The 13,655-nt window shown below is 31.9% G+C and overlaps 1 protein-coding gene across 2 annotated transcripts in view; it reads right to left on the bottom strand.

The window, feature by feature from the left end:
• Positions 1–2,301: 2,301 nt before the first annotated feature.
• Positions 2,302–13,655, bottom strand: part of HYCC1 (hyccin PI4KA lipid kinase complex subunit 1) — a 61,778-nt gene continuing 50,424 nt past the window's right edge. Inside the window, exons 11-12 of one of the 2 annotated variants that reach the window (XM_090287119.1) lie at positions 3,839–4,134; positions 3,002–3,065 (exon numbers count right to left, since the gene is read on the bottom strand). In XM_090287119.1, coding sequence (XP_090143245.1) covers positions 3,866–4,134 — 269 coding nt within the window. In that variant the 3' untranslated portion in view covers positions 3,002–3,065; positions 3,839–3,865. Of the gene's footprint in view, positions 3,066–3,838; positions 4,135–13,655 lie in introns of both variants that reach the window. The other variant, XM_090287118.1, reaches the window with a different exon arrangement.

The following is a 13,655-nucleotide window of genomic DNA, read 5'->3' as shown; positions in this document are numbered from 1 at the left end:
GGTATTATTCTGTATATGTAGGAGGTCTGTGACCAAATGGTCACACCAGCATCTTTATGAGCAAATTACTTTCAAAAGCTACCTGAACTTTCAAATTTGGAAAGGTGAAGTGGGAAGAGAATAGGAGGAATAATTACAACTGCTACTATAGTTAGCATTATCCAGTATTTATAATAGATATAAAAATTTTCAAATGTATAATCCTTATTTGAAATGGTACCAAAGGTACTAATAAAGAATTATACTGTTAATATAACCCCGTACTCCAGAAAATTAACTGGTGGTAATTACTTGGAGCAAAATTTCAGAACCACTCCGCTGAGTAAGCCTTCAGTTTTTAAAAGAATATACACACGCAGATTAGTTGTGGATTGTATAAAAACATGGTATTCTTTTCATACTTAAAATTATAGACATCTACAGCTCTGATTCCATTTATGGTTAACAAGAAAAATATAAAATGTTACATTTTTATTGTAAAATAAATGAGAATCATTAAAAATTTAAAATTAGAGAACTTATAAAGTCATGTCATTGACACTATTAAAAATTAATTTGCCATCTATATTTGTGAGACCACTGAGAATTCTAAATATTAGATAAGTGATTTGTTTGCACTTTGATATTATCTCCTCAAACTTCATTGTACATGAAAATCACTTAAGGATCTTGCTAAAACGCAGATTGTGATTCCGCAGATTTGGGATGACTCCGAAATTCTGCATTTTTAACAAGACGCCAGGTGCTGTCAATGCTACTTAGCAGTTCTCAGACCACATGAGTGCCAATGATCTAGAATAACATCAAAATGAGTTTCCATTATAGCAGTTGAACATTAAAATCTCATCTCTCATTTGTGCCATCTAATGTCTCCACAAACTTATTCTACAATATTTCCTAAACACCTTAACTTGCTTAAAATGCCAATCTTTTAAATTAGTTCTCAAGATTTTTAATATTATTAGTAGCTATGCCTAGGGAAAATTCTTTGTTTAAAAAGTTACAAAAAGACAACAAGAAATTCACAGTGACATTTTACAAACTTTTTAAATTGTACACAGGATTCTTATTAAATTAATGCTATATAAACTTACTCTGTCCGGTTGCCTTACTTTCTTTTTTCTTTTTTAACTACAATTTTATGCCAATAGATCTTATTCCATTTCTATTACTGGATTACAACAATCAAATTTACTTATGTTAAAACCCATATTCTATTCAGGGTTAATGGATAAAAATTAGTGCATGCCTTTTGGATGGTTAGATTTAAAATGGTAGCCAAAGCAGTTATGGTCAGAACTGCATTTATAATGTAAATGTGTTAGCACTCAATACGCATATTTTTCACATATTTGAGCTCTGCATACCAGGTATCAGAAGAGAACTAGCATTGTCTCAGTGTGACAATGGCTAGGGACCGTGAATAAGAAAACCACTCTCTAACAACAGGGAAGCAGAGCAAGTAGCCTGCTCCCTCTGCCTAGTTTCCCAGGCAGCTTACTCTCATCCTCAGCCTTGCTTTCTCTCTCTTACTCTGAATTATTACTTAAATATTCATGATTTCCAGGAACTTGAACCATAGCTAAAATGACCATCACTAGCAAACACCAAACTTTTATGTCCATGCAGAGGTCATATAGTTCCCTACAACAACGTGTAAATTTGCTTAGCTCCATCATATTGCCTTTTTTACTTTTATTTTTTGTTGGGGGTAACTACATTAATTATTCTTTCTATCACAATCAAAACATTTCAAACAGGTCTGTTCATAAAATTAAAAACACATTTAATTCTTTTGCATATTTTATAATTTTAAATTTAAGAACATAAAAATAACCCTAAATTAGTTAATATGTAAATGTACTTTGTCCATATTTCACTATCTTTATTTTTTATAACATTTTATAGATTAAAAAATTGACCTAATTTCCTTCATTTGAAGACAAATAATATGGTTAACACTGTCATCTTGAGAGCTGTGTTGCAAGATTTATAATTTGCAGGAAGTCTTCAATGGTTTGTGCTCTGAATTATAGCGATCCAAACTAGAATTTCTGAAGTCAAGTGGGAGTTGCACTTCTGCCTCATCCTTTAAAAAACAGTTCCCATACATGGATATTTCCTTTTACTCTGAAGGCCAAACTTACATTTACCAAGATAGAAGTTATTAAGGGGAAAATCAACTCACAACCTCACGTGAGATGTAACCAACCTAATCAGACAACCTGCCAAAAGGTATTGTCACACTGACAATCTTAGGGCAACAGAAACAAAGAAAAAAAGAGAAAAACACACAACCAATAAATAACAAAACCTTATTTCAACTTACTGCAACCTAGACATTAATTCCCTTCATAAAGTCAAGGTGGCCTTCAGAATTTAAGACATCGGAGCTCTGTCAGAAACAGGGATGAAAGACCCTGGGCACTTCCATAAAGCAGCAAACTGATATTTCCAGATTCACTGGTCACATAAGAAAACTCTTACAAGTTAATCTGTGGACAAAGTAATGCTAATACTCGGCGGTCTCTGCTGGCCTGATGGATGCTTCATTGGGAGTTCCGTCCTTTCAGAAACGTAAATGAGCTTTTCTTCTTGGAGACTACAAGCGGAAAACCTATTGGCATCTGTCCCAGTCCCACAGCCAACAACAGGGGATGGGTTATGTGGGACTGTGACCCCACTGACTTGTTCAAAGGATTTACTGAATACAGTCGCGGCAGTCTTGGCCAAACCGTGGCTGTTAGGTTTAGGCAGGGACTGGCTGGTTGTTAACGTAAGTCTCTTCAAAGAGAGAAGCTCAAGATTCTCACTCTGAGCTCTCTGGGTTTGTTTTCGAGAGAAGTGATCTTTGCCAGAGTCCCCTGTAGTTTCTTTTTCTTTTCCTCCAGTTTTGCTTCCTCCTGACCGTCTCTGAGTCTTTCCTACACTTGTCTTGTTACTAGAATTGTGACTATGGTTTGATAAACCTGACTGGCTGGTACTAGACGCAGCCCTGGAATAAAATCCCTCGTCAACTTCGGATATGTCCATCAGTTCTTCTTGACCTGTTAATTCTGTATTTCCTAAACAAAGAAATAACAAAGATTAATTAACATTAAGTATTTTAAGTAATTATTTTTCATGATTAATACCAAATCAATTATACTTTAAATCAATTAAGCTTTAGCATAATTAGGTAAAGCAACAGGCTATAAACCAAAATCAAAGAATAAATCAAAATATTCTACAAAATATCAAAATTAGTTCATTATAATTAAGTAATAATAATTTACAGTATATTAAACATGAAGCATGCCATTAACCACACCCCACTGTGTTTTTAGAAGAGCTTTCTTACTATCCATGCAAAAAATGACAAACAATTAGGAAAAATACCACACAGTAAAATTAGGGGCAAACTCTCCTCCAGTAACAAAGCAGTAGAAAATCAAAGCTCTTACCAAGGAACTTAAAAAAAAAAAAAAGTATTATTTTTTAAAAACTTCAAAGGTTGTATACTATAGTCTAAGATTATTTATAAAGATTAAAAAATAGACTATAAGTATCAGAAGTTCAAACTTGTTAAAATTCTATATCAAAGATGGCAAAAATACAAACATGAAATATTTTTTTATCTCAAAACATGAGCAGAAAATTATTTTGGAGGCAATTTTCTGCCTCAGTTTTCATAATAATTTGCACAGAGATAATATACTTATGAGCATTCCAAAGAACATTAAGAGTCATTGAGAAATTATGGTGCATAATTCATGCATTTTGATTATTAGATGACATGCAAAATTTTTGTGACTATGCAACTGTCCCTTAAAACATGCGGCCCTTTTCCATGAGATACCTTGGAGTGCAGCTATAAAGTGCTGTGCTAAAACTGCACTCTGCCAGGTGAGGTTATTCCATCCTCCATCATTTTTCTTACAGATTTTTGCCTCCTGATCTCTGGCAAGCCTTTGCTTTCAGTTCTAGGATCTGTGGCTGTTTCCTGCACACCCTGTATATGCTGAGCATCAATCTCTCCTAGTGTTCTGCCTTTTTCCCCATTCCCGGTTCTCTCTCCGGCCACATTTGTGACACTAATCTCAGGAATGACAAGGATGCCCAATTCAGTAGTATCATTATTGTTGTCAGGTTGCTCTAGAATTGAAGATGATAAGACAAAATGATGGCTGAAAACAAAACAAAATAAAAATGCAAAACAAGAAAAACAAAAGATTCAAAACAAAAACTGGACAACTGAATGTCATGAAATAAGTCAAATATTTGCACTGCAGAAATTTCCATAATTTACAATATTGACAGCACTGGAAAGACAACAGGGCCATAATCTTTATTTTAAATGACAATGAAAAACTCACAGAACATCAATTAATGCTCCGTATTTTTTCACACATGTATTTGACATGGACTATGAAACAGAAATTTTTTATAAATCAAAACAGTATTATGAACTTATTTGTAAAGCCCTAGGCAAATATTCAAGGATACACAGCCAAAGCTCTGGCTTTTGTCAACAAAAGGAACCAAGCCACATAGGGATTCCCATTTTTACACTTAAAATTCCAATTTTTATTAGATTACATTGAGGCTGACTTAATAAATCACAATATTGGGAAAATGTTCATTCATTTACGATATAGTTAATAATGCTACAGGTATACTGTTTATCTCACATACCAACCATTTTGTATACTAGTAAATATTAATGCAGCTGTGATATAACTAAACTGCCTATTCCTTCAGACTCATACTAATTCCACAAATTTATGCCAACTTGTAATAATTCATTACTAAACTGGAGAAAAACAAAAAATGGATTTGGAAAGACAAATTGTGTGTTGGACCTTTATTCTGAAAATGATCATTGTAATCAAGACAAAGGAATGAACCTCCTGACTAGTTAATACTTGTAGACATTTTATTCTGTGTCTTAAATCACAAAAGGTCTGCTTTTATTTCAAGTTGTCAAGGAAATATCTGTAAGAAATGGGGGAAAAAATAACATGAATATATCTACCATGGGCCAATAATGGAAGTTAAAGTTCAAAACAACATACAACTATGTAAAACATTGTATACTCAAAAAAAATGTAGACCACAAATCTGCCTGAGGGACATTACCTATAACTTTCAAATATTTTTCATGATAAGATTATAATGCTCTCACTAATGGTACTAAACATGTGAAACAGTAACAGGTAGTAAAAGAATGGAGGCCAGAGAGGCCAGAGCCACATATTCCCAAACTTTGTAGCACACTGGTGTCACCTAGGGATCTTTAAGAACTACTGATGCCTGGCTCTCACCCTAGACATTGTGATTTAGTTGGTATGAGGATGATCTGGGTACTGGGATTTTTAAAAGCTTCCAGGTAACTAATGTACAGCGAAGTTTGGGAACCACGGTTTTATTCTGATTCTTTTAAATTTTGAAAACTTAAAACAGAAGTTATTATGGATGCCCTGGGTACCCCATATACAGCAGGAATATGTACTTCTAGAAGTCCTTAAAACTTCATGTTGCCCTGGGCTAGTTGGTCAGTGTGTTGGTATAATAATTTCCCATTTACCTAGTGCTTCAGAAAAATTTGACTGAAGGTTCCCTAAATGAAATTTTTATTTCTTAGACAGACCAAAGCATGTAGGTAAGGCAGCATCACACTGCTGCTTCTGGGTGCCTCTATAACACAGGTTTACTACGACTAGAAAGCTCCAACCCAGCCTACCCCCCCACTGCTAATAGCTGTCTTCAAAGCGAAGACAGATAAAATCTTACTGATGTAAATGCCAGAGGCCACTGCAACTGAGAGTAAAATCATCGTTGCATCATTGGGTGACAACCAAGGCTTGTCCATTTGCACTGTAGAAGCAGTCACAGAAGATCCACTAAGGATCTATCAGTCCAAAAAATTATAAATTGTGGAAATTATCCAGACATAACAAAGCCAATGCATATTAACACTTAACAAAATTTTAAAAGATAAGTGTAAGATGAGCTAACAGAATAGAAAATAATACTATTTACATTGAATGCCACTGAACAGTTTTTTCTGAGTGTTCACATTGTATTATTCAATTATATTCTCAAAACAATACGTTACATTGTTACATTTGACTACCATTTACAGACAAGGAAACTGAAGTTCAGAAAGAGCTACACAACTATTCAGTGGGGAGCTAAACAAAAAAAATCTTTTGACTTTAAATGTCTGTTCTAACATACTATAAATTCGAACTCTTCAATTCATTAGAATCAGTTTGAGTTAAATGGCTTCTGATATCCTTCAATTAATTTAATTTATTTACTTAGATTCATAGTCATTTAATAGAAGCCAAATAATTTGTTTTGGCTAAACAGAAGGAAAAGCAAATAAATGTCTCTAAGAAAACCTAAGTTAATTTCTCTTTAATTGCATTTTTTAAAAAGATGTCAAAAACTCATTAATTTCAAATGGTGAAAATTTAGAATTCTACAAGAAAAAACTATAAAATGACAATGATCATCATAATGATAATATAAAGCAGCACTAGGCAACTGGATTGCTAATCACATTTACTGGGATAGTGGTGAAGAGCTGCAGCCCAAGAAGCAATGATATTAAATGTTCAAAACATGAAATTAAATAGAAAATGGAAGAAAAAAAAAAGGATCATGTGGTTTTTCACAAGAACAAGGTTTTGACTAATTAATATATGTTTATCAGTCAAAATGGTAAAAATGGCAAAGTTTTTAACTGCTTATTAAAGTAAACTCATAAAAAGCATAAAATCCTATACAGAGCTAGAAAGAACAGAAATACAATTCTCAGGAATATTACAAAAGGCCATTTGTAACTCCAACAAACATTTGTTACATGACCTTGCTCTCCGTTATTTTGCCAACATCTTCCTTTATATAGCTCTGTGACCCAATCCCCCAACACACAGCTTCACACTAGGCCTGGAATGCTCTTCCCCATATAGCTACGTGACTCACCTCCTTACTTCCTTCACGTTTTCTCTCAAAAATTACCTTCTTATCGAAGGCTTCTCTGACCACCCCTCAATATGCCCCATATCTCATATAACCCCCTCCCTACTTTGTTCTTTATTCTTAGCACTTAATCACTCTCTAACTTACAATTATTATCTTGTCTACTAGATGTAAGTTCCATGAGGGCAGGGATTTTTGTCTGGTCACTGCTGTATAACTAGTACCTGGGAAAGCAGTTTGCATAGAGTAGGTACCTAATAAATATTCGTTAGATGAACTGAATAAATTTTCTGTTATGAGGTGAAATTCTTAAGTTAAACTTGTAGAAGACATGAGAAAGGTAGGCTAGGAATGTATTACTTAAATATATACATACAGCTTATGCCAATAAGAATTTTTGGATGACAGAAAAGCAAAGGCTCTTTGCTTTGGAAAAGTGAAGTAGCCACCTCTAAATGTAGGCTTAGTAACATCAAAAAAAATGTTTAAAAATTTACAGTTCTTTTATTATGTAATCCATAGGATAGCATACAGAGCCAAATAGAGGCAGTTAATCCTTTAAGAAAATCAAAGAGAACATTTTTTAAGGGAATATAAATGCATAAGAAAACAGAATCTGTTTAAAAGCCCAAAACTTAAAAATCTACACAAAAGATGTCATGATTGTTCTATACCTATAAAAATAATACTTACATTTGATTTCAAATAATTTGAAAAGTTTTTAAAAGATCCAAAGAGAAACTTCTCAGATAATATTTTATTTGTATAGCCTCTAAAATAGGTAACCTTCTCTCCATATACAGAAATGAGGAGAGTTAAAGGATACTTTTAATAGACATTTCCAAATTGGTTCTCAAAGGCACTCAAATCATTTCTCCCCACAAAATTTCTTCTGGCTTTGGGGGAGGGGGAAAGGTGAAACAAATTACAAATATCATTAAAACTAATCATGAAAAGCTGTGATTTCTCCCCCTATGTAATTTCATAATCCCAAATATCTACTCCATTATATAACTCATGAAACTCTTTATCCCCGCTTTAGTTTTTATGTTTTCAAGGCCACCCTATTTACTAAAAGCAATAATTTAAATTAAGGAACAATTTATTTATTCATAGAATTCACACAGCTCTGTACTCAGACTGCTTTGTAAGTCTAAAGTAATCTGGTTATGACCCAAGGAACTTACAAAATTTATTGGCAAAAACAATAAAATGAGCCGAAGCTTAAAAAAAAAATCCACAGCTTAAATGTCTACATCATACAATTCTGACATTAATTATTAAAAATATTTTAGAGTAAACCCCAAAGAAATTTGTATGCATTTCTTTACACGTTATAGGATATAAATATTTTAAATGTCATAAAATACCTAAACAACTTCATATCCTTTAATCCAGTCAGACTATGTTTATAATGTATCCTATTCAATGGAAGAAAAACGCTACTTATATTCATTAAGCTATTCATTGCAGTATTATCTATAATAGCAAAAAGTTAAAAATAAATTACTTAATATATTAAGAGAATAGTTACACAAATGATAGAATATCAACTCAATGTGGTATTATGTAGTCATTAAAATAATTGGAGTTACTAGGAGGACTCTGGAAAATGTTTGATAATGTTAACTGAACAAAAGAAAAATAACAAAAAATTAATTTTTAAAATTTTGAATAGAGCACAACTATGAAACATACATACATGTATGAAAAAAGTTGTAAAATTATAACTCTTTATGTACTGGGATTATAAGTGAATACCCTTCTACCTATTTTATTATCACGCTGTTACATTGTTTTTCAATACAACAAGAAAAGAAGGAACAAATTGCTCAGTCTATATTATAAATTTCTTTATCATTCATTCACTTGTTCATGCATGCAACTACTATTTATTGAGCAACTACTATGTGCCAGACATTGTTTTAGCCTCTGGAGACACAATAGTCAACCAGACAAAGACCCTTCCCTCACAGAGGTTATGCCATAGAATGGGAATTAAGTAAACAAAAGAATTTCAGATATTGGAAGCAGCAATAAAGAAAGTAAGAATAATGGGAGAGAGAAAGCAGGGTGCTAGGAGAGAAAGTCTACTTTAGATGTGTGGTTGAAAAGCTCTCTTTGAGGAAGGGAGCTGAGATCTGAATGATGTAAAAGCACTGGCTACAAAATGATGTGGAGTTAGTATGCAAGTTGGCACTTTTTCGTCATTTAAATATCAGCTCGAATATTCCAAATAGCTAGTGCAGAGCCCCTAAGGCAGGAATGGCTTAGTATGTTGAAGGGTTAGAAGGCAGGGTACGAGTGATCTTCAAATGAGGTCCAAGCAGTCAGTAGGACATCATATCACCAGCTATGCCATAGTAGAGTTTAGATTTTGTTCTAATTACAGTGAACAACCATTGACAGGTACACAGATACACTATTTGCGTTACTTTACTAGCATTTTTTAATCAATAGAAGTCACATTTGTGTAATGCAAAATAATGAGCATGAAGTGTGTCCTGTGTTAGAAAGAACAACACTGTCATAATTCACAGCCTGAGCAGTAATTTGCAAAGCAGATTAGAGGAGAGCAAAGCTGCCATAGAAACACAGAATAAGATTGTGGCAGTTAAAGGACTACACTCTGAACATAAAGACTAAGAAATCTGGCTCTTGAAGCCAAAGGTAGACTTTCCAGATAAGAAAAGAGCAGCATAGAGAAAAACGCAGTGTGAACCAGAATGATTTATTTATAGACACAGTGGTTAGGAGCTATTACCAGTTTCCTTACGTAAAGAAGAGTGAATCAAGTCCTTTGCTTTTGTTGCGTATATAGTAAATGATGCAATTTTCCTTCCTGAGGTGGATTCAGTCACTCTCAATAACTTCTTTTGTCATTTTTATTAAGTCTCAAGTTAAAAAAAAAAATTCTTTGAGAATTGTAACATGGATGCGCTGGACCAGGTGTGAATCCTTCAGGATGATTAAAGATCCTCATGACCAGGCAGACCAAAAACAGGTAAGCAACTTCTATTACAAAACTATCTATACAAGCTTATTTCTTCCTCTGTGCAATGTGCAACAAATGCTCCTATAACGGGTGTAGTACTCAATAAGTAACAATAAATAATAACTTCATTAACTACAGAATTATATAAGGTTTCCTTAGTAAAAAAATGTAGAACAACAATTTACAAAGAAACAATTCTGAAATATCTTACTTCTCTGTATAGAAAATTATTTTATTTTCTTTTACCTAGAAATAGACTAAGATGTTTTTCTTCTTTTCTAAAATTGGCTAAGCCAGGGTTCATTCCTCTTTAAACCTAATGTTTACATATGTCAATTGTACCAACATAATATTTTAGCACTTTGGATAATATGTCCTTTTTCTTTTAGTCATCTAATATTTCCTAATATTTTATTTTATCCTTCATGAGTATAAAGTTCCTCCATATCAAGAATGCCAGTTAAAATTCATGCAATGTTAACTTTGGCCAAAAGGAAATGATTATTTTGGTCCAAATGTTTTATCATCTATATTGGGAAAGGAAAACTTTTTCCTCAAATAGCACTTTAAGAATCTGAAAATAATGGAGTTTCTCAAGATGATACTGAAAACATTAAAACCTTCTTACACAACTGTTAGTTTTTATTCTAAATGTCTTTAATGAGTATAGAAAACTTTTAAATTAAAAACATAAACATTATACACTTCTAATTGCAGATGTAAAATTCTAATAGCCAGTTCTTTAAAGTTTGCTACTTTAGGTTCAAAATAATCACTTCTGCATTTTTCAAAATGCTTTTGTAACTATTAGTGACTTTTTTCCAACTAAATACTTTTCTCATAAAGTCATAAAAATCAGATCCACAACATAAATGTCTTATCTCAGGGTTTATGAGTATCTAGAAAGATACTGTAATATCTAGAAAGAAGAGTACTTTAAATGTTTTGAAATATTTATAAATAATAACTTAAAATATTTAATTGAAATACACTTTTTAAATTTATTTTTTATCCTCACCCAAAGGCATTTTCTTTTCTATCGCTTTGAGAGAGAGAGAGAGAGAGAGAATCAATATGAGAGGAAAACATGGATTGGTTGCCTTCCACATTACACCCTGATTGGGGATTGAACCCGAAACCTAGGTATGTGCCCTGATAAGGGATCAAACTGGCAACCTTTTGGTTCTGGGATGACACTCCAACCAACTGAGCCACATTGGCCAGAGCCAAAATACACTTCTTATAATTATTTAGATTTGTTTAACACTTAGAAAGTTATTAATGTCCTGTTTCATCAATATGGTATTATACAATAGAAATTTAACATTTTCTAAATCAACAATCAGTTTTTTAAAAAGTATTTTCCAACATGAACTGCTGCTTTTTATTGTTCCTTTTTTTTTCTCTTCTAATAAGTTAGCTCTAAATCACTTAGCAATTTGAAACAAATAAAGTATTTTGTCACTAAAAAAAAAATTTTGTTATAATATTTATATTTATTTAAACACCTTGGCATCATTTAAATAGAAACTTAATACTGAAAATGTAATAAAACTGCTATAACAACATGAAATTTCACTTACGTAAATTTTAAAATTCACCTATATAACTTGTATTTTGTTTGATTTTTCACTAAAACATTCCATATAATTAATACTCCAAAATTCCCATGGTACTTATTTTGTATAATTGTTAGAAAACTTAAAAATATATACGGTTTCTACTTTCAATTATTTTTCACTACTTAAAACTTTGTTCTCTTGGATCCCCTAAATCAAAATAATCAAATGCAATATTATAAAAATAAACTGTTTAATATATGCCAGGACCAAAAGTAGGAAAAAAATGAAAGGATCTAGTTTACAAGTATTGCCTTTATTATTGATACTTAACTGATGCAAACAGTTGTAACCATACATAAATGAAAAATACAAGTTCAGTCTCTTCTGTTTTCATGTTATCAATTGGGGATTGAGAAAACAGGTATTAAAATAACATTCTAAAAAATAACGACTGTAATGGTAATATAAATGTCAGGTAATAGGGTTAAAGAACTGGACTTCAGGATTACAGAAAGTACAAAAAGTCCTTCAATGGATTATTGCTATTTATATTTCTGTGTTTCATACTACACTCAAACTAAACATGTTTACTTCAAATTGAGAAATATGAAAGCTAATGAATCACAGGACTATTTGAACAACAGTCTAGCTAATACAAATTTATCAAGAACATAATTATGATGTCGCTAATAAAACAAATTAAATAGTTCTTAATTAACAATCAGCCTTTATGTAGAGCTTTTAAAGCATGCCAAATGCTTTCCACTTACTTAAGTGTCTCATTATCTCACAAATGCACGGGTGGAAAAAATGGTGGGCAGTAATACAGAATGGGATTTCACGAACTAAGCCTTTTTATTAGGTAAGTAACTAGTTGGCAAAAACTATAAGCACTTGTTATTTGTAACCATAACTTAATTAGGGGACTTTTTATAGAATGAAGAAGTGGTATTTCAACAACTATTTTTTAAAAAAGGAGGAAAGTTGGTTACATTGTTTTAAGTATAGATAATTTTTTAGAAGTAGAAGAGTGAGTCATGGTGGTGGTAAAAGGACAAAAAAGTAGCAATTAAATTTGCTCTGGAAGAGGAGAGGGAATGGAAAAGTACAGGGAAATAAATAAGTATAGATTGTATGAAAGAATCTTGAAGCTGTAAGAATCAGACAGGGAATTGATAAAAAGGGCCCTTGTAGCCGATATGTTAGATAATGAAGATAGCTTTAGAAGCAACATTTAAGAATGACTTAGAAATAAAGCATAATTTTAAAGAAATACTTTGTTTTCCTTTTTAACTATTTATTTTTTAAAAAATATTTAAAGATAAAATTGCATTATTATTATTAATTTTAAAAATTAACAGATTATTTCACTGTCATATTTTTTCTTATTGGAATTTTCATTTTGATTCATGTTATGGTCATAATCTAATGATTCTTCTCTTCCCTTATTTAATGCTTTTTAATGTTTATTATCTTCCTCTAATTTCATTTTACTTTCAAATTATGAATACTAAATAGACCTCAAACTGTAGAATGCTTTAAAATCTAGGTTTAAAAAAGACATATTAAGTGAAACACAATATGCTTTTAAAAATAATATATAAATTATTAATTCTGAAATTATGACCCTTAAAAGTTAAAAGCAGCAATTCTACTTTGTAATTTTACTTTCCAAACATACATATTAACATAGAATTATAAAGTCATTCAATTAAGTAAAAAGTGGACAAAATCAGATAAACATACTACTTATCAAACATGTCTCTCCAATATATGGCAGTTGAAACCAACCATTTTTTAAAAATCATTCTACTAAGTCTACTTGAGAATTCATTACAGGGCCTTATAAATATATTTATCTGGTGTGGGATGTTAATAATGGGGGAAAATGTGCTGGGATGAGGAGGTGGTCAGGAGGTCTATGGGAACTCTGTATTTTCCACCTCATTTTGCTACAAACCTAAAACTGCTCTTAAAAATAAAGTTTATTAATTTTAAAAAAAATACAGGGCCAAGTAAATAAAAAAACTGGTCAAAATACAATTCCAGAAATTTGTATTGTCATTCAATAATAACAAGACCATAACAAGGAATATATGCTCTGAAACATGCAGAACTAAAGTAACTTC

The sequence above is a fragment of the Furipterus horrens genome, unplaced genomic scaffold (assembly GCF_987537825.1).
Source record: "Furipterus horrens unplaced genomic scaffold, mFurHor1.1.pri manual_scaffold_9, whole genome shotgun sequence".
NCBI lineage: Eukaryota > Metazoa > Chordata > Mammalia > Chiroptera > Furipteridae > Furipterus > Furipterus horrens.
Note: the sequence above shows the minus strand (reverse complement) of the source record. Positions and strands in the feature narration are given on the sequence as shown.